This window comes from Phaenicophaeus curvirostris, chromosome 17, assembly GCF_032191515.1.
Source record: "Phaenicophaeus curvirostris isolate KB17595 chromosome 17, BPBGC_Pcur_1.0, whole genome shotgun sequence".
In the NCBI taxonomy this organism is placed as follows: domain Eukaryota; kingdom Metazoa; phylum Chordata; class Aves; order Cuculiformes; family Cuculidae; genus Phaenicophaeus; species Phaenicophaeus curvirostris.
The window spans coordinates 251,562-278,575 of NC_091408.1; the positions used below are offsets into that span (position 1 = coordinate 251,562).

Below are 27,014 nucleotides of genomic sequence, written 5' to 3' on the forward strand. Positions count from 1 at the left end.
GGAGGAGCCAGGGCCCGCCCAGAGGGGCAGCCCCGCTGCGCGGTGAGGGGAGGGCGTCGGAGAAACACGGCGGGTTTCCTTGTCTCTGGGACGAGCCGCTCGGTGCCGAGCGCGGGGGTCGCGGAGGGCGGAGCGGCGGGTCCCTTACAGCCTTTTTCCCGCAAGGAGGGCAGAAAAGCGACTGTAACGGGCTCAAAAGAGGTAGTGAAACTGATTGAACTAACACGTATGTTTTAAAATACAGAATTTTAATGGCTTGGATTTGTTTTCCTTCTGTTGGTGAAGGGCGCGGTGTGTTTGCCCGAGGTGGCGCTGCCCGGTGTTCCCTGAGGGGGGGGCGGGGCGAGGGGGAGGCGGTGCGGGCGGGGCCTCGCGCGCGCCGCGGCGGCTGAGGCGGAGCGCGCGCCATGGAGGCGCTGACGGGTGAGGAGGGGGACGAGGGGGGTCGAGGGGGGACGGGGGCGAGGCGGGGCGGGCTGCTCGGTGCCGCCGCTGCCCTGTTCCGCGGAGCCCCGGGGGCGCGCGGCGGCCCCGCTGCTGCCTGGGGCCGGGCCCGGGCTCGGCTCGGGCGGTGCCGCCGCGGCCGGGCCCTCTCCGGGGGCGCTCCGTGGGGGCCGCGGGTCGGTGCTTCGGAGCAGCCGCCGCGGCCGAGGAGATCTCCACCTGGGCTCGTTCTCACCGACCTGCGCAGCGCGCAGAAGGCCGATGGCTTCTGGTTTGCGTGACTTCGAGGAACTCGTCAACCTTGGTATCGGATTCCCTGAGCGGCTACCGAATTCTAACGTTCTTTGGGAAAGGGAAGTTGGTGGTTTGTGGTTTTCCGACTCTAAGCGCGCTTCCTCCCTTATGCGACCTTACTGCAAGTAAAGTCCTGGTAGCAGGAGGATGCAGGGTTCAGGTCTGCCCGGCTGTGCGACACGTTCCTTGCACCGTCCTGTGCTCATCCACATCCTCCACTCCTTTAAAGACCCACACAGACGTTTGTATTTTGGGTAGCGTTTATCTGTGTGATAAATTCTCTGTGTGCACGCATTTTTGTACCTTTTTTCCTAGCTTGTGTGTGTCTAAATAACTAGTGCTCTCGCGGCCTTTATGGTGGTTCCAGCAGAAACTATTGAAGCTCTCTTATAATTGTTGAAAGTTCCCTGAAAGGGCAGTAGGCCGGGAGCATCAGCCCCTCTCCCTGCATCTGATGGTAACGTGGTGGTGGCTGTACAGCCTCTACGGGAATATTCATTCAAGGGTGTAATTCCTTCCTGGTAGCCCAGTTGTTCTCTACTGAATGGAAGTTGCCCTTTCCTTCCTTTCAGTTCTGGGAAATCCAAATGAGTGTAAGCATTATGTGCTGAGTCAGTAGCACAGGGGAAACAGTCCTGTGGCTTCCTGGCCCTAGCGTGGTTCTCTGAGAATTGTTACACTGAACCAGTCTGCCTTCCCCATGCCTTCACTCTGGAGACTAGTGTAGCTGTAACTGAGCTGATTTCTTTGAGAAGCTGCATTGCTTGCTTCTGCAGAATGTGAAGGAGCAGGTGGTGGCGTTATCTCTGGAGGGGAGAAAAAAAAAGAATGTTTAAGATGGCTGTGTTCTATTTGGGAACTCCACAGTCTGTAGTTGCAGACTGACTGATACTGTGTTAACTTCCTACGCATGCATCAGGTATATCATTTAAGGTTGTTCTTTATTAGGGATGTAGCAATTCTTGTTTTCTCTGATGTAAAATGGTTGCTGTATGTCACATTATTCCTGCCTGCAGGTGAAGAACTCTGGAGATGTCTAGGATGTGGGGACAGCATTGCTGCAGGTCAGCGCCTCTACAAGACTGTTAGTGAAGCTTGGCATATTTCCTGTTTCCGGTAGGTAATAGTTTAGCCCATTAAACTTTCCTTGTGTTGTTCAACTAACTTGGAACCTGGTGGATATTAACAGGGAATTCTTGCCTTCATCTCTGTGTCTGACTTGTTCCAGGGCCTCTTGCAGAGTGATTGTTTGCTCTTGCTTGTGGCCGTACTTCAGTGCTTGCCATATCCCTTTAGAATTGACTTTCAGTCCCAATGGCAGTCTGACACGGCCTGGCGAAGTGTTGCCTTGCTGACGCAAACACATACAGGAACACAGATAAAGTACTAATGAACTCTCTGATTTACTGGTGGTGGCAGAAGCCGTGGGTTGCACATTTGTCATCAGCTGCATTCCAAAGTTGCACCTGGACAATTTGGATAGCCTGTTGCTTTTTCCGTGTCTGATAGGAACAAGGGAGGTACCAGGATGTTGGGGAAAACTGCTGATACTCGATGATCCAGTGGATCTTTTCCAACCTAGTGATTCTGTGATAGGAAACTATTGCCTTTTGCTTTCTCTCCTTTTCAGAAAATTAAGACATACAAACTTATAAAATCTGTCAGATAACGTTGCTGTCGGCAAGGATGGAAAAGGATCTCTGTCTTTCTTCCTGGCAGCGGGTGTAATGCCTCTTGTTGGTGTTTCACGAATACTCAGTCCAGTTACCATGCTACAGAATCACAAACCTGAAAGGGCCTATGTTTTTGAGAGGGCCTGAGTACCTGCAGCTTGTGCTGGCTTCTGTGTTGGAGCAGCTGTTGGCTTGGCTCTGGAGAGGCTAGCGCTTTGGAAGCTCTCAAAGCAAATGAGGGAAAAGGAAGCCAGAGTGTGGCTTTGGAGGAATGTTTGCTGTGCCAAGATAGGCATCTACTGTCCTGGCTTGAAGAACCAAAAAACCCTAATAAAATCCTAATAAAATCCCCAAACTTTATTGAAGTGAGGGTTCTGGTTATTGGTATATTAAAAAAGAAGAAGAAGACAATTCACTGCCAGCTCCTTTGACTTGGAAAATGCTGTTAGTTACAATGACATGTTGATAATCACAATTACAGCTTTGTATCACTACAAACCCCACATTTTTGGCTTTCTCTTGGTTTCAGTATTCGTGTTTAGCTCTATGGAGTCAGCCTGTCTTAATCTTGGGTTTCTCTTCTCCCTAGAGAACTGGTACCCTGTTATTGCACTTCTCTAGATTCTGTGCGTAGCCAAACCCAAAGCTGTGTGTGCTGGCAAGCCTGTCTGTCTTGCCATTGGATGTTCTGCTGTGGGTCTTAATTCACAAGTGGCTTTGTGCGTCTTGCTGTTGGGGCCATGGAGGTAGACAGCAGCTGAGCTGGAGGCAAATCCTGCCCCCAGGGCACCTCACAGAGAATTTGATATAATAGCTTATATTATATAGTGGAAGTTAGGGGCGGGGGAGTTGTTTTATACATGTGAAGATGCCAGCTTTTCTCCCAAGATGTGTAATAACTTTCTGCATTTGCTGATGTGCTTCCTTTGCTCTGTGCTCAGCAAGCTGTGGCACCCAGCGAAGCTGCCCTGCTGAAGGAACAATTGGATCCTGCAGTAAAGAAAACTCCCTTTCCCTTTTTCCAGGGTAGGACTGTACATGAAAACAAATTTCCAGTTTGCCCTCTGTTCCTCCTTTCACTTCTATTATCCCTAAACGGTGCTGAGCAGCAGTCTTGTGCTTGGTATCCCAAAGCCAAACTTTAAAAAGCCTCTCGGGGCTGGAGCCTTTGGCAGCTGGTAGCTGTGAGTTCCGGTGGCTCTTGCAGAGTTTTTCTTACGGTCTTCCTGTGGATTAGCTGACTCCCTGGCTTGGCACAGAGTTTCTCTAATGCAGATTGGCACTGCTCCAGGCTTGTTAGCTCTGTTTATTCCTGGTCAGGCTGTGCTGCTGATCATGCTTAGCACCGGCTATAGCTGACGTACATGCGTGTCTCTGAGGATTTCAGGTTTGTCACTTCCCTCCTTCCTCAAACTGCACGTGCAGGAGCTTTGTCTCTGAAACCTGTCTGTTCTCTGCTGTAGCTGGAGGGACAAGCAAATCCCTATTCCTGTATCTTGGATATTTTAAACTGTTCTGCAGCCAGCTGGTCCTTAGGGTTGACTGCAATGGGATGGATCTGAGGAAGTTTCTTAGATGTTTCTGTCACAATGTCTGTTGTGAGTAACGTTGAATGTATGGTTGTGCTTCTAAATTCTATTGGGATAGCATAAGCTTTCAAAGATTGTTCCTGTTTACTGGTAGACAGTTCCACTGGATTTGGAACTTATATCACACAGAACTTAAAACACTACACCAATAAAAGGAAGGAGAGAATTGCAATTGTCTTTTTCTTAGGTCTGTATCACTTTTACCCAAGGGGGTTATTGGAAGAGCTTTTTTTGATGTAGAGCATGCTGTTGTTCTTGCTGTCAGTCCAGCTTTTTTTCCATATTACAAAATGGAAGCTACTTCTTAAGTTATACCTTTTAATAAAGTATTGATACCTGGTATTTTGATGTCCATTGGTGGTGGTTTTTCTTTTCCACAGATAAAGACAATGAAATTAAAGACAATTCCCTCTTTCTGTAGGAGTAGTGGGTGTTTGAATTGGAATAGGATGAGATGAGAAGACCCAGATACAGCTGCATGGTTTAATCTCAAGGACACAGTATTTGTTAAAAATCCTGTTTTGATTATTTGAAAACCATGAATTCACATCCAGCCTGTTGAATACATCCAGGTGGAAAATGCTTTTGTATCCATATGAAGAAAATGATTGGAAGTGATGGTAGGAATTCGTGCTGTAGTGGAGCACTTAAGAACTTTCTAGGAAGGAAGACAGCTGAGGTTCAGTTCCTTCCTAACTATGGCGTAACAGAGGATGTGTATTAGTATGGTCTGTAAAGTAAATCTAACTTAAGTAGTCAAGCAGCACAGGCTTGCTGCAGAAATCTCAAATAAAAGCCAAACCCACCACATCGGAGAGAAACTGTTCACGGTGTACCTTGAAGAGAAGTTACTGGGAGTGATGGTTTACTGGTGATTTTGCAGTTACAGATTTAAAAATGTAATGCTTAGTTCATACCAAAACCAGTTAATTAAAAGCTGAGAAATCATCAGGAGTTTGATGGGCAGAGAAGCTAATCTCCCTTTTTCTGGAAGAGGAAAGGAAAGGGGAGAAATTTTGTAACGATCCAAAATTTTTCATCAGTAGGTTTAAAGCATTGGAGCTAACGGTGACCAGAAACTGTTATATCAGTTTGGACAAATATTTCCTTTTTGCTTAACACATCAGATGAAATGCAACTTGACCTCAGGAAAAATTCTCATGGCTTTCTGTATATGTATTTTTAATTGTATTATGAAATAGTTTAATGCTAACTTAATAATGTAAACTGCTGTATGTCTAAAAAGTGTTAGCTTTTGCTGTCTGACTAAATAGTTATTAAATCTTTTTATACTAATCAGGAATTACTTTATTATAGTTAAGTAATTGCAAGCAGTCAGTTGACTTTCCAGTAAAAGAAATTGTGTTAAATTAAATATAGTCTTTGAATAGTTAAGAAACTGTTCACACTTGTGGAAAAAAAATATCTGAAGTAGTCAATCAAAATTTATTTAGATCACAATAAAAAATGCCTTATTAGGTAGAGTTCAGTCAGTTCACCTGACAGATTGTTTAAGGTTCAGGTGCTTGCAGTCTTTTTTGCATGCGTTGCTCTGTTCCAGTTTCTGTTCACCTTTCCCAGAGCCAGAAACTCAAACATAAGGAGTGTTGTAATACCAGGAGGCTGTTTTCTCTAAATGGATACTTTGAAAAAATGGGACAGTTTTGGCAGAGCGCAGAACTCCTGGCTCTGTCTCCTACTAGTGTTTTGAATTGAATTGGAAACAAATTCTCCTTCTGACTGTTTCTCAGTAGTGGAACGAGGTTAAAAGTAGATTCTTCCGAGAATCGCTCGTCACCCGCCTTTGTGTGCTCTCTGCAGCGTGGCATGGCCATTGTCCCTGGTCGGAAAACATGTCTGGATTAGCTGCCCGTGCATTGTGGGGATGCCTGGAGCTCCCAGCTACTGAGCAGAAAGAGAGCCACTATTAATTTGCCAACAATAGTGATTTGATTTGCTCTCAAAGGTGTGTTTTTTCTATATTGAATGGCATGTTTTGTGTGCTATAGGAATATCTTTTTCTCAGCAAAACTTAGTGAATCACCTTGGTTCTTTTCACATTTGGTGGCAGGAGAATAGAATCCAGGCAATTGGTTTAAAAACGTACGTTGTTAGTTAAACCTGTTGTGGCAGCTGCTGGGTAGAGTAGATGACTTCTGAGAATACTTTCCAAATCTGTTTTCTGTGGTTCTTAGGATACCCACTAAATTTCAAATTATATTTGAAGCAAGTAATTTCTGTGATCAAAAAAACTGGTCACTGAGCAATGTCCCAGGTTTTCTGTCTCCCAGACTATTTCTTCTAGCACTACAAAATAAGCTTTTTTCGCCTTCTGTTGTTCAAGTAACCTTTTCCTGTTTTAAAGCAGCAACCGCATCTCACATCAGTCTCTCCAAGGCTGCAGGAGCCCTGGATCTAGCTTTTTCACACAGACTGCATTTTCTAGGTTTTGGGTCACTTCTGCTGGTTCAGACTGGCACAGCCTTCATTTCCCAAAAGCTGCTTCCTCCCCACAGACAACAGGACAAACGAATCTACAGTGAGAAGTGTTGACGAGTAAAGACATAAGCAAAAGTATTAGGTTGACTTTGAATTGTGGGGATATTTGATCCTTTGAATCTTCCTTTAGCTTTTCAGCTGTGAACACAGCTGGGTTTTTACACACAGCAGCTGAACTGGAGAGCAGTAGTAACAGAAGGAGGACGAATTCTAGCAGAAGCAGGAAGACAAGAATCTCTTCTTCCCATCATTCTCCAGTTCCTGGCAGTTACAAAAAGCTAATGATAGGGCCTCAGAGGTGAGAGCAGAGGTGAGAGCGCTTCTCCACTAATCTTGCAGATGCCTGGGAATGTCTCTGATGGTGTCTCCATCAGCACTGGAATTCACCAGCCCGCTATCAGATTTGGGGAGAAAGAGTTGTGAAGTGCCTGTGTGTACACAGATCACCTGACTGCTTCCAAACTTTAAAAATCTGAAGGAACAATGAAGCACTTTTCAGGTGGAATTCTATCAGTTATGGGACATGGACGATGATGACCCTTTATATCTAAGGAATTGTTGGGCATTCTGGTCCCAACCTTTTTTTTTTTTCAGTTGACTTGTGTAGCTTGTCCTTTAGGGCATTGTTATCAGAGCATCGTCGCATAAAGGTAATTGGAATTACTCGCACAGCCCAGTATGTGGTAGGCTTTCCACATGCATGAGATGGGATCCTTTCCTGAGTTTAGCAATCTGCACAGACAAAAGCAGCAAGTTAGGAAGCAAGTGAAAATGCAGAGGTCTTATTGCCATCTGTGTTGCATTTACAGATCAGAAGTTGCTGCTCTTAAAAGCATATATAATCTCTCAAGTTTCAGTAGGTCAAATTTCTTTGGTTTACTTCTCAGACTGCACATATTGAAGAGGGCTGCAGCTGTTAGGCAAGGATGGTGGACATAAAAATTCTGTCTCCATCCTAACGTGGTTAGTGATGCTGGGTGCCTAAAAGGCATCACTGTGTTTGTCTGAAGTTCTGCTGCTGCTTAGAAGTCAGATGCAGTAATGGAGAGAGGGGCTTTACTTCACTGTTTATTTTAGTTTGCGCAAGAGCTGTGTGCACGAGCTTTCACTCAGAGGTAAGTGCATAGTGAAATAGTATTAGTTTCAGTAGCTAGCTGTCTTTCAACAGCACCAAAGCATGTGTTATGTGTAAGTGCCTTGGAAATACAATGAGGTGTTGGACTTGTACTGGAGTATTTGGAATGTCTCCAAACTGTGCCGATTCTGAAACAAAGACTTGCTGCGGACTCTTCTGGCATTGAGCAGATGCCTCTTCCCCAGCTCATACCAGTCTCATACATACCAAAGTCCCTGTCTGTGCCAGGATAAATATGTGTATCTTAGGGCTGTAGATTGCTGAGCAATGCATCTGTCTGCAGACATGCAGTGAGGCAGCATCAGCTGTGTGAAGAGGGAGTCTGGATGTGCAGCCTAACCTGAGCTGTTTTAAGGTATTAATCATTTAATTAAGCACAGACAGTAGCTATGGGATGCATTTCTGTGGGGATCAATCTGTTAAGGCTACGATTCAATTTGCAATAAATTTCCTGTTAAGTCATTGTTGAAGGTTTTAATTTTTCTTTTTACTTCCCAGTTACATTTTTTTAGGCTTCTGTCTGGCAGAATGACTGCATGATTCTAAACCACAGTAAGGAAAACAACCTCTTGGCCACTTGTTTGTAGTGAACAAGCTGTCAGCATTTGCAAGAGAGAGAGGGTGCTGATAGGTGAGTTCAGTTGGCGAAAAATAAATTTGCTTCAGCTCATCTTGGCCCTGGGAGATAGTATCAGTAAACAGATACGGTAAAGGTGTTCCCCCCACTCTGTGTTTGAAGTACAGTTGTCCTGGTGGGAGTTCAGATCTGGAATGTATGACCACATTAACACCTTTTCCAGAGCCCTTTTGTCAGAGCTGTTGTGTTCTCAACTGGGTCAGATAGACAGTAAAAAAGCCAAGAAGTAACAAGAATTCTGTGTAGGAAAAAGTAACTTTGCAAAAGTAAAATGATTTTGATAGGAAGTTTGCTGTTTAAGTAGACATTTGACTGTGTGTCCTTTGGCTTTGAGGAAGTCTCAAACAAAATCCCTACCCAGTTGCTTAGCTGTCTGGGTGGGTTTTATTTGAAGTTAGGCTTTATCTGCTGGCTTCGTTCACAGACTAGCTGGCTGCTATCGCATCTGTGAATCAAATCTTCAAAGGTTTTGTCTGAAGAGCTGGGATTTATGAGGTCACATGGAATCCCCCTGCGGAGGGAGTGCAGCCCATGGCAGTAGGATTGCGGGAAAAGCTTTTGTCTGTAGGTGATGCTGGGCAGGGAGGGGCTCTGCGATGCGCTGGGGTACGTGTGTGCTGATAGCCAGGGAAGCCTTGGATCAGGAGTGCTGGCCCGTGTTCAGCATGCAACATATAGAGCATGTGGGAGACCAGAGCACATTCCTAGACACAGACTCACCGTGTTGCTGCTTCCAGTAGAGCTGTGTGAAATGTCAGAAGGAATTAGACCCGTGCTGGAACTGACGGCCACAGTGGGCTCTGCAACACTGGGCTTCATTGCACTTACACAGCCGGGCTTAGAAACTATACCCAGTGGGTGAAAATTAGATTAATTTTTCTTTCCCCCCCCGCCGAAGGTGCTGCTTACTAAAAGTGAAAAATATAAAATAACAACCCAAAAAAGCTTCCTGGCTTTCTGCTTGCTTCAGCAGCAAACAGCAGCTGTCAAGTGTGCAGCCAAGACTGCCTGCCCCAGCCCCAAGCGTCCCTTGAACAATATGCCAGCTGAGACGAGCATCTCCAGTAAAAGCACATTCGAGTACTTTTGCTTCTCAAATGTAGCATGATTTTCAGGCTATGTTCAGGCATGCCAGGCTTTGCTGACTGTACAAAAATGGGCTCAGTGTGGCGACATATGTCTGTTGAATTTCTGAGTGTCTTGCAAACAGCTTTAGCTGATTAGGCCACTAGAGATCATGCTTGGCTTCAGAGCAAGCAAGCTACATATGCTGCGAGCGGGAGAGAGTACTCATCTGTGCTGATTTATACCTTTCAGCTTCCATTAGGATATGAAGATTAGGTTAAATGATTGCAATGGTCTGTGTTAAAACAGTCTTGGAAAGAAAGTTTTTTTTCCCCTTGGATGAAGCAGGCTGAGTTACATCCTGCCAGAGGCCAAACAGACGGATTGTAGGTACTTTGAAGATAAAACAGCCCCAGTCACAGTGAGGGATTTAAGAAGGCATGTAGTAAATGTTCATTTGATGTGTATGGAGACGTGGCTAGCTGTTTTTGTTAGACTTTGCCTTCTATGACTTCTCCATCAGAATGTGCCACTGCTGCAAAGAGTAGCTGCATGTTTATGCCCTTGGCTCTTTCTTCGGCAAAAGCAGCTCTTTCAGCACTCGTTAACGCAACCGCTCTTTGGATCAAAGCTCCACCCCTGTGAAGAAACAGAGCTCGTTTGGCCTCCGCAGCCACACGCTGCCCAGCAGTGGCTCCTCCTCCTCTCCCACCCTTGGGTGGAACCAGAGAAGGGAAACTTGACAATAGTTAGCAAGCTGCAAAGCTCGGAAGAACTATCGCAGAAGCATGTCCAATTAGCCTGGTTAGCAGTTATTCTATCCTTCCCAAGTGTGCCGCTGCTGCTGAGGGCAGGGGAAGATGGTTATAGCCATGGGAGCCAGGAAGAATCTGAACAGGATTGCACAGCTGAGAGACCTGGCATTCCCTGGGCAGCTTCAAAGAGAGGTGAAGTATCTGAATCAGCGCAAGATTAAATGAGCACTGGCTGCTGCCATGTTGGCAGAACAGAGCTATTCAGAGGCAGCTGGACGAGTTTGTGGCTGAGCCGGTTTATCCAGTGTTGAAGATGGGAAGTTACTTGTCTGCCCCAGCTTACTTCGCTCCCAAAGATCCCTTTCGGTAAGTTTTGCACAGGATTGATTAGCAGTGGACCTTCCAAGTGTCGTTTTCCCCCCTGTAATGCTATCATCAGTAGTAGCCATGGAGGTGTGAAGAATGAGGTCCAGTGCTTGTGAAGGGAACAGCTAGCCTCAGACTGGGATCCTGTCTTGCTCTGAGGAGAAGATGGGGAAGATGCTTATTACCAGCCTCTTTGCCGCTCTCTGGTACAAGGGAGCGGCACCTATGTTGTGAGGCAGTGTTTGTGTAGCCCAGGCTCCAATTCAGAGCAACGTGCTACTTTGCCCCTTGCCCCAGTGCATGGCTCTGCTGCCAGAGGAATGAGACTGCTATGGGTGCTGCTGCTGCTGTCCCCTCCAAAGCTGCTTGTGCTCGGGCATAGTGCAGGGTGAGGTGTGCTGCTGCTCTTGAGTTCAAGAACTGATGAACTCTGCAGTGAGGCAGTGCATAATCTTGTTCGAGAGAAGAAATTGGGTATTTGCAGGTAACTAGGGATGAGCAGCACACTTCCCTTACATGGAAGTAATTTTTCTCCCTTGATATTTTGGTTTATTTTAACAACCATTCTTGGTCCAGTTGAAAAATTGAGGCTTGAAAAAAGACAAAAGCTACAGAATAAGGCTTTGATTGTGTGGCATCTCCATAGTGAAAAGTCTTACTGGGGCTGAATACAGCCAGGACAGGAATTGATGCTGATGTGCTGATAAGGTGAATGGATGGGGAAAGGCAAGGCTTGCAGTTTCATTGTCTCCCTTCTGTCACCTTAACTAGGATTTACTCATCATTGATCTGGTTTCTGGAAACCCTTTTGTATTGATTTGGGAGTAAGGACTGTTTTTTTCAAACAGTAAATACTGCTGTGCAACTGTGAAGCTTCTTGAGGTAACTTTCTGAAACCGCACTCATCTTCGGAAGCAGGGAAGTGAGCAGGCAGGAGTTATTTGTAATATATGCAGGGCATCTTGTTAAGCCGTGGATACACCTTCTCCTGAGTGTGTAGAAATGGTTTTGCATAGTCAGAGCTTGAACACTCTGTCTTCTAGTACTTGATCTGTTTTCTCCCATCCGTCCTTCTCTGTCTAGTGTCTCTTACGTAGCTGGTGCACGCACTTCTGCTAAGTCTGGGTGAGGAGCCTTTGGGTTAGCTATGGGCTGGGGTTATGATTTATTCTGCAGCTTTCTGTCTGAGTGACTGTCTTCTCCCCTGCTCTGCCTGCAGAATTGGAACCTCAGCTCTTTCGAGCCTGTGTAGCGTTAACTGATCCAGCCTGACAGTGTGTATAGGGGGTGCATTTTATTAATGAGCCCTTCTCAAAGGGATCTGTCTCTTCAATGCCAGGGAAGTCTTTGCTTCCATAAGGGTATTGGCTTTCATTTAGATGTAAAAGAGATGCCAGTCAATTGAATCTTCTGTCTTGCTGAAAACCAGGCTGGTTACCTGTGGTGACCTGATCCTCTTACCACCCCCCACAAAACCAAGCAGCCATCAAGCAGCGATTTGTGAACTCTTTCTGTACCTGCTCTGCTGAAGAGCATTAGGGATGAACACTGACTGCACCCAGGCACTGCCTGAGGTTCCTGGAGAGTGGCTATGGGAGGCAGACTAATTTCTTCTTTATAGCCAAGATTGGGAACTAAGAAATTGTAATTTATGGGACTGTATAGTCAGAGCAGGGCTCTGCATCTCTGAAAATGGTGCCTATGCAGCAAGAGGAAACGCGTCAGTAGGGCCGTTACCAGTCCTCCAAGAAACTTGGTGACTATGCTTTTTAATTCTGTAATAAGAATAGCAGATAATAGGAGAAGATTAGCGGTTTTTAATCTATGAAAGACAGAGGAGCAAGAAATCTTCCTTTCTTTTGATTGTGGTGACTGGCAAAGATTGGCTTGCTTAGCACATGCAGAAGTAGTTGTATTCTTGTCTTGGCTGCTGTGAGCTCTGGCCATGGCACTGCTGCAATGCTATGTGCTAGTCAGGAGGGAAAGGAAGGAGTGGAATCTCCCATGTCTTCTATGATACAATGCAGACATAACTCTTCAATGTGGGCCAGGTGGAACAATCATATGATGCTGTTATCGTTTGGGCAAAGGCACTGAAACAGGTCTGGAAGCTATACCTGTGTGCTGTCAGCCAGCTTTCCGCACCTGGCCAAACTAAAGCCTTTTCTACATTGCAGAACATGCTGTAAAGAACAGACAAGGCTGCTTGGCAGCACAGGCCACAGCCACATGCTCTTGCTGCCAGCCGTTAACGAAGCAGCCAGTTAGACCCATTCCCAACACCTAGCCTCTCTGGGGCTGGTTGCTTTACTCCTATTGCCTCATTGCCCTGGGTGGGGTTCTGAGCCTTAAGCTGCAAACTTGTCCTGCCTAGATTTGTTTAGTTGCATAGCAGAGACCTGACTACTTGTTGGCTCCACCCCCTCACCTTCACTTTGCTATGGGTGTGTTGCAAATCAGATACCAGTCCTTATTTCCGGATGGAAGCGAACTAATCAAAGTGCTGTAAGGTTGGGATCAAACCACGAAGAAGTAGGGGAAAGGTAAAAGGAAAACAAGCTTACAGAATTGCAGTTCTGTTGCTTTTGCAGAACTTTTAGATTTTCTTTAGGAGAAACAGGAGTGTTTGAAGGTGAAGTTGAAGAGGGGTGAGGAAGGGAAGGTGTTCTGCTTAAAAACAAATAAATAAATAGCCCACCTACTTGGAGAGAAATTGGACAGAAAGCCTGGTCTTGAAGTCCTAGTGGAGCAGTCTCCAGTATTGCTGTCTGCATCCCAAGTGCAGGTCTGGTCACAGCTCTCTGTTTGAAGATGTAATCGCTGTTGGAGCACGTGCTGGTACAGGGTTGCACACAGAAGTTGGATAAGTCTGATGGAGATGATTTACCCATGCTGAGCTAGATGTTGTGCCACAAGGTGACACAAATCTTTGCTGTTGGTCTTCACTTGCTCTTCCCTCCTACCCACCTACTCAATTGTTCAGTGTGGGGTATTTACTGCAAATGAAAGCCAAAGACTAGCGGTTGAAGGCAAAATGCATTGCAATGCCTTCTGGCTCTTTTGCATACCATGAGCAGGGTGTAGCTATGCTGGTGCCCCAAGGCTGGTGCTGTGATGATATGTACAGCAGTGTTACCGTACTTCTCCCCCTGCCTCAGACAAAATTGCCAGGGCCTGTTGCACGTGCTGAAGTTCTTTCCCATCACTGAGCAGGGGAGCAGGATTTGGAGCTCTTCAGCTGGGAGAGCAAACAGTGTAAAAGCCAAATATGTTAAAAGGAGTAGCTTTCCTGAGGGCAAGGTAGGGTACTAAATACCTAATGAGGTGTGTTTTCCCCTAAAACCATGGCCTGCTTACAAGCAGCTTCACCTTGTTGCTTTGCAGTCTCTTGAGATGGAGCAAATAACTCTCCATGTTGGAGCATAACCAGCTTCACATATCATCATGCTAATTACAAGCTGGTGGAGTTTACAAGGAATGTCTTTGGCACAAAGAAGCTTTCAGGAAGCTTGTGAAAAGTGAAATCAACCGTAGCTCTCATCCTAGACCTGGGAGCATGTAAGAAGTGCAGCTCCACTAGCTGACAGCACACATGGTGCTGCAGAGAGACCTGCTGCCCAGGAGGGCACATGCCCACCTAAACCCACTTCTCCGTGTAATGGGTTCCCCTCCAATGTGGTAACTGAGACAACTGGTGGGGTAAGAGGTGGAGGAAACTCTTACTTCCTCCTTTGGGAAAGCATTGTACCCATGATGACATTGATCCTTGAGTGTTTCTTTGAACCAGTTATTGGTGATTAACCCATTGTGGATCCTGCACTCAGGAATGGCCGATACCAACTGATTTTCCTTTTAAAGTCTGAGATCGTGCTGCTCAGGGCTAATGGAATATTCTTTAGTGATGCAACTGCTGTCTGTGCCTTATCTCCATTAAGTCACTCCTCTGTGCCGCAGAAGTTTAACTCCCTTGCCCTGTGCATCTTGCTGAGGGAGGATTATTTTATGTACCGGAAGCCTGAAGATCTGGGTTCTGCTTGCAATTTGCTAACATAATACCCAGAATAGAATTCCTGCAATTTTTTCCTTGTTTTCCTTGGGTTTTTTTAGGGGGAGTTGTTTTGGTTTGGGGGGCGGGATGGTAGTTAGAGGGTTAATAATAATTGCTTGTTGAAACGTGAGCTGACACTCATGTCAAGGATTTTGAGACTCCCTTCATGAAATTAGATAAATTGTTTTGTTTGGGGTTTTGTTGGTGGTTATATTGGGTTTTTTTCCTCTCACACGCTGTCATCAGCAGAAGGAAAGGGAGAATGGTTGGTGGCAAGAGGAGGAGGACTTTAATCACAGTTAATTGGTAGCTTCAGTAAGTAAGCTAAGCTCAAAGGGTGAACTGCTTTCAAAACTCTCCCTCAAATGGGCAGTACTGCAATTGCCCTTTTGGGAGAGGTCTGCTTACAGAAGACTAGAAAGTCTTTCCACAAAGCTGATACAAAACTGGCTTTGCTCTGCACAGGGAAGTGGATCCTGCCCCTCTATCCCGCTTCCTGAACTGGCTCAGCAAGCAGGTACCCTGGGACCAAATGGTGTGGTGTGATGCTACAGAAGTACTGAGGAGAAACAGTAGAGCTATCTGTGTGCTGCCCAACTCTGCAACTGGAAGCTTGCACCAGGAAGAGGGAGAAAGCAGAGGAGCAAAATTTATTTATAAGGCAGAATTTATAAATCTACTGATGTGTTTTAACGAATGGATAGGATTTGATTTAAATTTAGGAAGCTTGTCTCTTCCTTTGTATTCGTTGATACCACCTCTCCTTACAAAACTTGGGTTCAGTGCTATTGTTGAGTTGAAAAAGCGTTGGGAAATGGAGAGGTTTAGTACATCCATAACTAGAAGAGCTGGCAGTAAGATGCTGCTGCTGAATGTCTGGTTAGGACCTTTGTCATTGATTTGTGGCTTGTTGCCAACTAGAACTTTGTTCCTTTGTTTCCTTCAAGGTGCTCTGAATGTCAGGATCCCCTCACTAACTGGTACTATGAGAAAGATGGGAAGCTGTACTGTCACAAAGATTACTGGCGGAAATTTGGAGAATCTTGCCATGGCTGCTCTCTGCTGATGACTGGACCCGTGATGGTAAGGACTGTAAGGACTCCTGCCAGGAAGCAGAACATACCTGCCTCCAACTCTTCAAAGTGGTTGGGAGTTGCCCTAGCTATTCAGATAACTGAATAAACTGAATGTGATAGTCTCTTTGCTACTCTGATCCGTAATCAGAGATTAGAAACGTGGTGCGTATGTGAATCTTCTAGATGAAGATTCATTTTGAACAAGGGTAGCTCTCAAAGGAAGATGTTATGTGGTTCTGAAGCATATGAACAAAGAAAGCAAGATGCTGAAATGTGCAGGCATGAGAAGTGGAATGGCAGTTAAGGGGAAATCTGTTCAGTTTCTATAGCCCAGTGCCTCAGTGTCTCCTTGGGGCAATTTTCCACAGTTCTGCAGAGTCAAACCCTTCAGCTCGGGATATGCATCAGGTTCTGGCTTTGGGGAAGGTTATGTTCCGAGTCCCACCTGGACTAGACTGTGGCCAGAGTGGTTTTTGGCTGATGGTGCCTTGAAGTGGCATTAGCCCCAATTGCAGTGAAACCTTGCCTCTACAATATGGAGCTCACCTAAATGTTTCCTTCCTTGCCACACAACCTTGAAATTATTTAACCTTTAAAACTGTCAAGAATGAATCACAACTATTATTTTTCTAGGGTCTGAATAAAAGCAGCATGGTACTCAGTAATACAATTGCTACCTCAAAGGGAAGTACTGAGAAAGATGCAGAAGTCTTAGCAAAATATTGTCAATAAGGGAAGTTCTCATAGGGAAAACAGAAAAACAGATCAATGAATAAAAATATTTTTTAAAGGTATTTTGTTGTCTCAGTCTCTGCTTGCTTTTTTTTTTCTGTCAGCTGGCTGGTAAGGTATTGGAATTTGTGCATTGCCTGTCTGCCAAAAAAAAAAAAAAAAGGCCCTTTCAGCATTATTAATTCAGGCGTAACGTTAGTTATCTTGCCAAGAGCAACTGAACAAGAAGGTTTAATATCTTGTTTACTAGCCTGCAGCAGACTATCAGCTATTTTTGATAGTTGAGCAGTTGCCAAATATAGCAGAGGTTCTTGGGACGCAAGCTTTGCTTTGCATGTTGACTTGTTTGTTTCAGAGAGTTTTGCAAACAAGTGCCAAGGATGGGGTTCAAGGAAGGTAAAATGAGCTGATATAGCTCTCTGGTAAAAAATACTGCTTGACTTTGAGATCTGAATGCACACGTTCATTAGAGGGAAAAGCAGTAGCTGCCTGTAGGAGTGGATTTTAGCCTTACTGAGCTACTCCCTTTTCTGTCTGTAGGTGGCTGGCGAATACAAGTATCACCCGGAGTGCTTTGCTTGTATGAGCTGCAAAGTGATCATTGAAGATGGGGACACTTATGCACTGGTGCAACATTCTACTCTCTACTGGTAAGACAGAGTGTGTGCTATGTGCTTTGCCACAGAGTTGCTCCCTGCAGTGTGTGTAAGCCCTGTTTAGCTGGCTTAGTGTGGTTCAGCCGAACGCTACACTAAAGAGTGCCAGGAAGCTGCCTTTTGACAGAGGGAGAAAGGAACAGTGTAAGCACCAAAAAATGGAACTTATGGTCAATGAGAGAAGCATGAGTTTGGCAGGGAGGGATAGGACACTGCCATAATAACTCTTTTCTCTTCTTTTAGTGGAAAATGCCATAACCAGATCGTGCTGACACCAATGATAGAGAAACATTCCACTGAGTCTCTGCGAGAGCAGCTGCCTTATACGCTGACTCTCATCTCCATGCCAGCAGCTACTGATGGCAAGAGGGGCTTCTCTGTATCTGTTGAAGGTGGCTGCTCCAGCTATGCCACTGGTGTCCAGGTGAAAGAGTGAGTATGACCAGGCTGGTTGCCATGCACATCTCTGTGCAGAGGGAGCTGTAAGAATTCTGCAGCACTGCAGTCCTGCCAGCTGCTTTAACTGATGAGGGGATCTGTCTCTGCACGACAGGGACATCTGTTGGCTAATAGCCATTTGGTTTTGGTCCCTATTTCGCTCCTATGACAACCTAACTGATAATTTTATTCCTCAGTGCTGTCTCCTTTACTGAACACAAAACATTTGGAGAATTGTAAAGGACTAACAATTTTTGCCATTGGGCAAACAAAGAGCTTTTCACAGACCAGCACCAGCACAGACCAAGCACTTGGTCTAACAGTAGTTCCCTGTGTTGGTAGATTAGTATTGTTCTATTTTGGAAAACCAATGTGAAGGGAAGCATCAGGGGTCAAATATTTTTGATAATTTTAGTTAGCCTGACTTCACACACACACACTGTAATTCCCATGTTTAGAGTTAACAGGATGCACATCAGCCCAGATGTCCGAAACGCCATCCACCCTGCAGATCGTATCCTGGAGATTAATGGAGCTCCTATTCGTACATTACAGGTGGAAGAGGTGGGTAGAATTCTGTTGTGAAGTCTCCTGCTCATCTGTTTTCCTACAGCTTTTCTGTTTCTCTCCACTGTTCTCCCACTGCACATACAGCATGTGTACACCTATGGTACTTGTGCTGACAGCAGGAATAAACATGAAGACAAGCTTTGCTACCTCTTCCTGCTGCAGAGGAAAATGCAATTAGGATGCACTTCTGATTTTGTAGCATTCAAACATGTAGGACAATAATAAGAAGAGCGTAGGGCTGTAACACCTCAGAGGTCAAAGAGGCTGTGAAGACTCTTCATGTATGTTAGTGAAATCCACTGTTCTTATCCTTTTAGAGGCAACTGCTAAAGGGCAAAAGCTCAGCTGATCCTAGGGATGAGTTTCCCATTGCAAAAAAAAAGGGTATTTGATATCTGTATTTACAAGCAAATGCTTTATACAGGTATCGGGTGATGCTGCAAGGGTGTAGTAAGACCACCATTACCTTCACTACAAAGGGGTTTTATTTACTTTCAGTATCGGAAAGAACACTGGGAGCACAATAGACATCTCTCGCATAAATATCCATTTAGCTTTTGCAAAGCTGTTTTTTGCAGGATGGAAGCCTGTGTAGCTTTTGAACACTTCCCAGGTTAAAAAAAGCGGACACTTGTAACTGACCAGAACAGAAGAGGATTTGGATAGCATGAGGAGCTAGCTTGATTTGTCTGGTAGACAGCTGTGGTACACACAACCAAACCACAACTATGAAGTGATTTCACTGAACTCTCTACTCTGATTCCTGAGGGCCGTTCTGCCGTGTCTCCTCTGTTTACTGTCATATGTGTTCCTCCTGTCTGCTATTGTCCTGTCCTTTGGTTCAATTTCAGGTGGATGACTTGATTCGCAAGACAAGCCAGACGCTTCAGCTGCTGATAGAGCATGACCCTGTCTCACAGCGTTTAGACAGGCTTCGTTTGGACTCCCGTCTTCCCACCCACATAAAGCCGCCCATTTCCCCACGCTCCCTTTCTCCACTGGACATCAAGGAGAATCTGGAAGGAACACTCCGACGGCGCTCCCTCAGGTTAAGATTTGGAAGCCCTGCCTCTGACCTAGCTTGCCTTTGCCCTGTGTTGCTTGCCTGGGCTGCTCTGTGCCTAGGGCTTGCAATTGGCAACGACTGTACAGGCATGACGCGTCTCTGATATGAGCCTTGGTATAAATCATTGGCAAAGCAGTGGAGAGCTTTAGATTCTGCTGTTGATACAGAATCTCTCCATTCCCTTTCAGGATGGCAAACTTTCCTTAGTAAAAGTAAGAAGCTCTAGTTTTAATGTAGAAAAGCTACTAAGTGTTACAGTTAGGAAATGCGAAGGTCAGATTTTTACCAGCCTTAAATGGCTGGGGAGGACTGTGTCCTTAAAAGGGGTATGGCTGAGAGCTGGGATTTGGGAAAAAACTTGTCTTCCTAGACTGGGATACTCAGTTGTTCATTTAGTCATTTATCAGTATTTTAATCTCTGTTTAGAGATAGTGAGAGTCATTATTTACAGCTTCCTCCTCCTGTTCACAGCACTCCACCTCTGACTGACAGTGGAGGAGATGTGGTGATGTTAGGCAGCTCTGATGTGGAGGCTGCTCTAGGTTAGTGAAGAGCTTCCACGGTGCTGGAAGAGTATCTGACTCTTGATCTGAAGCACATCTAGAAATTAATAGGAGCTTATGATGGGATATGTTGGATCGAAAGTTTCCTAGCACCTCCCCTGATCTTCCAATCTCCTTTGCTTTCTAGGCGAAGTAACAGCATTTCTAAGTCTCCTGGCCCCAGTTCTCCAAAGGAACCGCTCCTTCTGAGCCGTGACATCAGTCGCTCTGAATCCCTGCGTTCCTCTTCTAGCTGCTCCCAGCAAATCTTCCGGCCCTGTGACCTGATTCATGGTGAAGTGCTAGGAAAAGGTTTTTTTGGACAAGCAATCAAGGTGAGGGAAGTTCCTAAATATTTATAATTTACTGTTGTTTCAACAATGTCTGCCTGCCTTGGGATCCTTCACCACTGCCTGGATGGCCCGTGCCATCCCGATAGTGGAACTCACTATCACTAGCTTTGGAACTCCCCTGGTTTGCTCAGTGAGATTCGTTTCTCTGTTTCATTCCCTGACTATAAGTGTTTCTGAGTGCAGGTGGTTTTGACTTTGTCCCCTTTGAACGTCAACCTTGGCCACACGTACTCATCTCCTGAGTTAGATTTAGAGCTTCAGAATGCCTGTGTCACAGCAACCACCTTAGTGAGGCGGGGAGAATGGGGAACAAGCTACACTTTCTCTTACAAGCAGCTTTCTTATGAAGAGATTCTTTCCACCCACCCTTAATGTGGCAGGATTGAGGGTTTTCCAGGTGGTTGTAGTGACTATCTCAGAATCCCCAGCAAAGCCAAAATGGCTTGTCAATGTGGAGGTGGTAGTCAGGCCTTGCATGACTCTCTCAATTAAAATCTCCATTAACAGCAGTTCTGCTCTCTTGTATTTAAGCTCTCCAGTCTTGACTGGGGCTGCTTCAGCAGTTCCTGGCATCCCTGACAGAATCTAGGGGGCAGCTTCCTCTGCCTTACCAAGGTGCTGCAAGCTCCTCAGTATTCAGTGCTGTTTGCCATGTTATGGGACTTCTCTCCTTACACCTGTATGAACTTAGCTGTGCGGCCGCCATATTCATCTCATGCTTCCATGGGAGGTGGTGAGCCAGTACTTCAGACACAAGGCTTCTGATCTATACTAATGAGCATATTTCTCTTCTCCTCTGCTTGTAGAGAAATAACAGGTCCAGGTAAGCAGAACCTTTCCTCTGTCGCATGCTTTTGTTGTCTGCGTTCCCACAGTTAACGGCACAAAGGCGATTCTCTTCTGCTCAAATTACCTGATAGCCATCCTATCCTGGTGCATGCTCTGGGCATTAAAATTGCCCTCCTGGAGTTCCATGATGACACTTGTTTCAGTTTTGCTGATATGTCAGCTTAAGAATTCAACTTAGTCTTGTCTTGTCTTTGTCTCTTAAATTCCCTTTGTCTTTGGGTCTTAGATGCCCCTGGCTTTCATGTCCCTGGCTGAAATGTGTAGTGTTCCCTGGCTCGCTACTTGTCTGAAATTAAGCATCCATATACAGGTGCAGAAGAATATTGCCTCTGTTATGTTATTCCATGCATTCGTATTCCACCTTGCAATGTCACACGGTTCCAAACAGAACTAGTGTGCCACACTGTTTGCAAAAGCTAATAAGCTTCCTAAATACTATAACTGGGTCTTTTGTTGTGGATTGCAGTTCAGGAGTTTTTCTGAAAGGCTTTTTATTTTAAAGGGTATGAGGCAAAAAATGACACTTCCTTGAACTTCAGATAGAATGGTTTTGATGCAACAAATACTGTATCTGGTCAGAATAGTTCCCTTCTGTTCCTAGAGAGAAGGTGGTTGTTTAGATATGTGGAGATCTTAGGGAGACTGAGCTGTCCAACATAAGCAACTGAAGGGGAGACGATTGCCAGGAAAACTTACTCATTAGAATTTGTCCCCTTTTTACTCATTCATGCAACCCATGCAAGCAAGGCAGAGCTGGTTAAAAGACATTTCTAGAACACAGCAAAATGCCAGGAATTAGTTGGATATAGGCAAGCGGCTCTTGAGGAACTGGAAATGTTTTTCGTGCTGAGAGCCAGGAAATTTATTACCTGATACTTATGCTGGATTTTTGTGTGTCTGCTGCCATCCTTGGACATTCCTTGTAGGCAGCAATACGCTGCTCCCATGAGCATGGTAAAACAACTTCTTCCTGCCTTAAATGAACAGCTTGTGCATTCCAGTTCCACTTACACACAAGTAAGTTTGATAAGCTCATCAGAAACCAGGAGGCTTTGGAGTGCCCATAACATGAAAGTACGTGGTAATGTAGTTTTAGGTTGCTTAGTTCAGTTTCTGGTGCAAATGAACATTGATTCCTTTGCTGATACAGAATGTAATCTTAGGGTCTGTGTACAAAATGTGAGCATCACACAGGGCAAGTGCTTTCAATAAGGGAGCTTGAGGCATTGCTACCTAAAATGGAGACTTCAGCTTTGTTTCTTGGGATAGTGTTGATGTCTTGGTTTGTTCCTCTACCAGCTCTAGGTAGTTTGTTTCATGTACAGAATCTTTGCTGAGTTGGGAAAGGAGGAATTTTCTGCAGATCCATGGGGATCCCAGATAGGATTTTTTCCTATCTGTCCATCTTTGGATGGAGGGCACTGTTACTCTCTCTTTCAGAAGAGGTGCAAGAGCATTGGAGCTAGGTATTCTTGAACCTTGCCTGTAGTTGTGGTTTCTCTTTCTGTCAGGTGACCCACAAAGCAACAGGAAAAGTGATGGTGATGAAGGAGCTGATTCGCTGTGATGAGGAAACACAGAAGACTTTCTTGACAGAGGTAGGAGCAAGATTTCAAAAAGATTCTAAGCCAGCAGCATGGTGGAACTCTCTTCCATCTTCTCCAGAGAGAGAATGATCATGCCTGCAACGTGGCAGGAATCAAGGTGCTGAGCAGGGAGACATCACACAGGGAAAACCTGACATGAGCTAAGTGTTTGCTGCAGTGAAGTGTGACTCACACTGAGCAATAGATGTGGCTTCGGCTCCCAGTTCATTAATTTTTCAGTGACAAAAAGCAGTCTGAGTCTGAGGTAAATTGAGCTGTGCAATGCATAAAGGATTTATCCCTTGAGCCTTGTGTATAAGTACAAATGGTGGGGGCAATATCTGTAAGATATCTAAGACTCCTGCTGTATTCAAGCTTAACTGTTTTCTTGGTCGCTGTCTACCATGTGTTTCAAAGTCAGATGTAGCTTAAAGCCTGCTCTCTAAACACCTGACAGTGCTATTCTGGCCCTGACACGTGCACTAAAGACCAGATAGCTGTCCTGAAAAGCTCCTGTCTCTTAAAAGTTAGCCAAACTCAAGGGTGCTCTCTTTAAAGACTAAGATCAGGTTAATTGCAGAGCGTGAAAATGAAGAAGCAACAGTTAATTGACTGCCTTGAGGTTGGGGATTGAGTGTACTCTCTGATCCCTGGAAGGGTCGTTCTGCATTGGAGTGCTAGTCACCACAGAGCAAATATGTCAGAACTTGTTCCATTCTCTGCTTCTCAGGTGAAGGTGATGCGCAGCCTGGATCACCCCAATGTGCTGAAGTTCATCGGTGTACTGTACAAGGACAAGAAGCTGAATCTCCTCACCGAGTACATTGAGGGGGGCACCTTGAAAGACTTCCTCCGCAACGCGGTCAGTATGGAAGCCTGGTAGTCCTCTGTACCCATTGTAGAATGGGATTGATGGTTGATTGTACCAGCCTTATAGTGCTTGTTGTTAGACATAGCTGTGTGGAAAAACTGCTTCTTGGCTGCAAGTGGCCTGAGGCAGGAGGGGCCTTCTTCCTGGGGCTGTATCATCTTTCTCTGAGTCCCTGTTTGCAGAGGATTGCTGTTACCAGCTGGCTGGGAAGACAGTCCTTGACCTTTGAGGACTTGTCTTTCAGGACCCGTTTCCCTGGCAGCAGAAGGTCAGCTTCGCCAAAGGAATTGCCTCTGGAATGGTGAGTCAGACTGTCGCTTCATTGCAGAGCAAACCTCCGGGGTCAGGGTTAGTTGCTTCAGCAGGGTGGTGTGGAGGGGCTGTGGGCATTACCTGACTAGTAGCAGCTGGTTGTTGAGGTCTGTAGATGCAGAGGGATAATACTCACCTGGGAACCCCTAACACCAAGTTTTCTCCGTCTGTTCCAGGCTTACTTGCACTCCATGTGCATCATTCACAGAGACCTGAATTCACACAACTGCCTAATCAAGCTGGTGAGCTACACCTCTGTACCCCACCACATGCTGCTCCCCATCTTGTCATCTTCCTCCCTTGGTTTTCTCCTCATGATGTCCCCTTTTAGTCAGGGTGGAACTGATTGCAGAGAGGTTTCTAGTGCCCTCAACAAGGAAGCTTCATCTTCTTACAGGATTTTCCAGACTGATCTAGCTTTCACTGTTCCTTCATTCTGTTCTCTTAACCCTTCTTCCGTGGTAGCATCTCCTGTTAACAGTCATGTCACAAGAGTTAGTGCAGCCCCGTTCCTTATCTCAGCTGTGAAATGTTCTCTACAGCTGTTTTGGTTCTTCTAACCACTTGATGACTTTGCAGGCAGCAGGGATTTAGACAAGTGTGCAGGTGTGTGCACATGTGTGTGCTCTCTCTTTCTGAAATGCTAGCTCACAAGATTTTTATATAGCTTCATTCCCTTGAGCCTTGCCCTTGTTCACATGGCTGAAATATGAGATTAGCATGTAGGCTTCAAATGACCCATGACGAAAGTCTAAGGTAGAATATGAAGGCCTGAAAGGAAAGGTCCAGGTTTGCGCTAGCAAGTGTAGCCAGATTAATGGGATCAGTGACAGCGACCATGCAGGAAATATGACTACAAAGAGAGGAAATTATGAGTTGGGATTGTGAATTGCATGTCTTACACCTGTCTAGACAGCTTACTACACTCATCTGGCTGCAGCAAAACTTGAGAGTTGCCCTTACAGTGTAGTTGATGGTGAACAGGAATCTCAGCCTCTTTGTTCCAGAAAGTGGCTGAAAAGGCAGCAGTGACTTGTGCTAAACCCCTTGTATAGGATAAGACGGTGGTGGTGGCTGACTTCGGTCTGTCTCGGCTGATTGTGGAGGAAAGAAAAAAGCCCACTTTGGAGAAGCCGTCTGCCAAGAAAAGAACCCTACGCAAGAGTGACAGGAAGAAACGCTACACGGTGGTTGGAAACCCGTACTGGATGGCCCCAGAGATGCTAAATGGTAAGATATTGGTATCAAGGTGCAAGTGAGGAGACAAGGGATAGGGATGACAGGATTACTGAAAGCTCCTGGCCCTTAGTAACAATCAAACCCATTAGAGCCTATGGTCTTAGACCTGCTAATACCAGAGCTTATTTGTACACACAGGTACCCTAGTGGCACTTCTTTTGCAGTACCTGACCCAATAAGTCTTTGAACCATTCAAAGTAGTATTTCTGGCTTCACGGCAGGATTCTTCAGGAGGGCAAGAGATTTAAACTTGCTATGGGAAGACAAAAGAGGCCCGAAATAAGACTGAACCTGAGACTATTTTCTTTATAGCCTCATGCTTTGGGACTGCCCCTTCAGACAGAGAATCATTAAACAACGCATGTGCTGTTGTGTAGATCCAAGGATCTGAAGCCTCAGGATTAGGGTGGGAGTTGTCCAAGTACAGGGAAATCTGGGTTTTGGCCTGCAACCCTCAACTGCATTAAGGGTGAACTATGTCCTTTAAGGGGAAAACTGCATATACAGAAGTTGAGGTAAGGGTGCGATACAGTGAATGCAGTTTGTTCCCCGTGAACCTGTCTGACCAGGTTGGGCAGTTTGGCTGGCTAGGTCAGTATTGCCCAACACAGTCCACCAGCCCAACTCTCCTCCATGTTGCTTTCTTGTATGCTGTTGTGTTTTCCACCTCTCAAGGCTCACAGCCACTGCCAGAGTCTGAGGAGGCTGCTTCTTAGAGCCTGTCTCAGACCTGGCATTAATTAAGAGAACAGCAAGAGCACAGTCTGACATCACCTCCAAAAGGAAGGCTATTAACCAGATATTGGCTTGGGAGAGGCGTCTCTGTAAGCTGATAATGGCATGCTGGAGCCAGTCTGCTTTCCCAGGTTCAGAGTGCTGCTAGTGGGTAATTTATTACCTCTGCAGTCACTGCAGCAGTGCCTGGACACTCGTGGGCTGCTGGGGAAGCTGCACACCGACTCAGTGTACTGTAGAGATGTACCAGAACAGCAATAGGTGGCAGTGGGCAGAAGCTTTCCATAGTTATGCTTGGCTTCCCTGTGTTGTTCTTCAATTCCCCAGCAGAAGAAAGAAGCAAGGTTACAATATGGGATGGCAGTGTATAGGAAGGTGCAGTTGGTAAACATATCTTGAGGGAGTTGCCCCTGCTCAGATTTCTTTTGTCTCCTGTTTTGGAGCCCTCCAGGGATCAGGCTTAGTTCAATGTTGATCTGGCAGCTCCAGGAATAGCTTGATGGGGAAATGTCTTTCACAGAGCTGAATGTCTTCCGTTTCCTGCAGGACAGAGCTACGATGAGACAGTGGACATCTTTTCATTTGGGATCGTTCTCTGTGAGGTAAGACCAGGTTATTACACGGCACCTGTAACAGACTTCTTCCCTATTGCTATCCTTGCACAGACTGTGTGAGCCAGTTCTCTGTGTCAGAGCATGCAGTCTGTGACCTAACAGCACAGTGAATTAGGCTGGGAGTACAAGCTTACCCTGCCCCTGTTCCCTGAAGGAAGGTAATGGTCTTGTAACTGTTGGGTCCCAGAGAGTTTCTTGCTGGATTGAAGGAAATAAGTTCCTATAGAGAAGCTGTAAAAAAGTCCATCAGATTCTGATTGAGCCCTGGCATCCATTTGAAAGGAGACGTATTCCCTAAAACTGTGATCCTTTTTTTCTGTTTCTTGTTCTACCACCTCATTAAAAGAACAATCAGCTGTATAACCTCAGCAAATTCAGGGCCTCTACTGTGGATGTCAATTCACTTCAAAGACAGGAAACTGAAACCTCTTTGCAGGTCGATTAATGAAGTTTGCACCCTGAAGTCTGTTGATGTAGTTTTTCTCTGAGCCAATGCAGAGTCTTACTGTTGTATCGGGGGTTTCTGTCTGCAGAGCAAAGAGCAGCACTCAAAAGCTGCAGGGTATTTTCACTTTTAAAAGTGTGTAAGACAGTGGAAATACAGATCAAAGGTGGGCTGTAATGTGTACAGGTAACACAGCCATGAGAACAATACCAGGGGAGACCAGCACAGTTTCATCTTCAGTGTTTGGGTGAAGGGGAGAAAGAAAATATCTGAGCATAACTCTTTATGGCCTCATCTGCAGCTGTGCTAACACTGAGCCCTCCGCTCAGAAAATGCTGTGGTTGTGAGTGATAGATTTAGGAACTTGAAAAATCTGTATGCAGGATTAAAGCAATTGTTTCATCTAGAAAGAAGACAAATAAAGG

General features: G+C 45.5%; 1 protein-coding gene across 2 annotated transcripts in view; it reads left to right on the forward strand.

The window, feature by feature from the left end:
* Positions 1-366: 366 nt before the first annotated feature.
* The window catches only part of LIMK2 (LIM domain kinase 2), a 30,193-nt gene continuing 3,545 nt past the window's right edge, over positions 367-27,014 (forward strand). Inside the window, exons 1-14 of one of the 2 annotated variants that reach the window (XM_069871437.1) lie at positions 367-423; positions 1,755-1,854; positions 15,453-15,588; positions 16,854-16,963; positions 17,213-17,401; positions 17,866-17,971; positions 18,829-19,025; positions 19,734-19,920; positions 22,299-22,385; positions 23,104-23,235; positions 23,489-23,545; positions 23,733-23,798; positions 24,612-24,786; positions 26,077-26,132. In XM_069871437.1, coding sequence (XP_069727538.1) covers positions 408-423; positions 1,755-1,854; positions 15,453-15,588; positions 16,854-16,963; positions 17,213-17,401; positions 17,866-17,971; positions 18,829-19,025; positions 19,734-19,920; positions 22,299-22,385; positions 23,104-23,235; positions 23,489-23,545; positions 23,733-23,798; positions 24,612-24,786; positions 26,077-26,132 — 1,614 coding nt within the window. In that variant the 5' untranslated portion in view covers positions 367-407. Of the gene's footprint in view, positions 424-1,754; positions 1,855-10,095; positions 10,458-15,452; positions 15,589-16,853; positions 16,964-17,212; positions 17,402-17,865; positions 17,972-18,828; positions 19,026-19,733; positions 19,921-22,298; positions 22,386-23,103; positions 23,236-23,488; positions 23,546-23,732; positions 23,799-24,611; positions 24,787-26,076; positions 26,133-27,014 lie in introns of those variants that run through there. The other variant, XM_069871438.1, reaches the window with a different exon arrangement.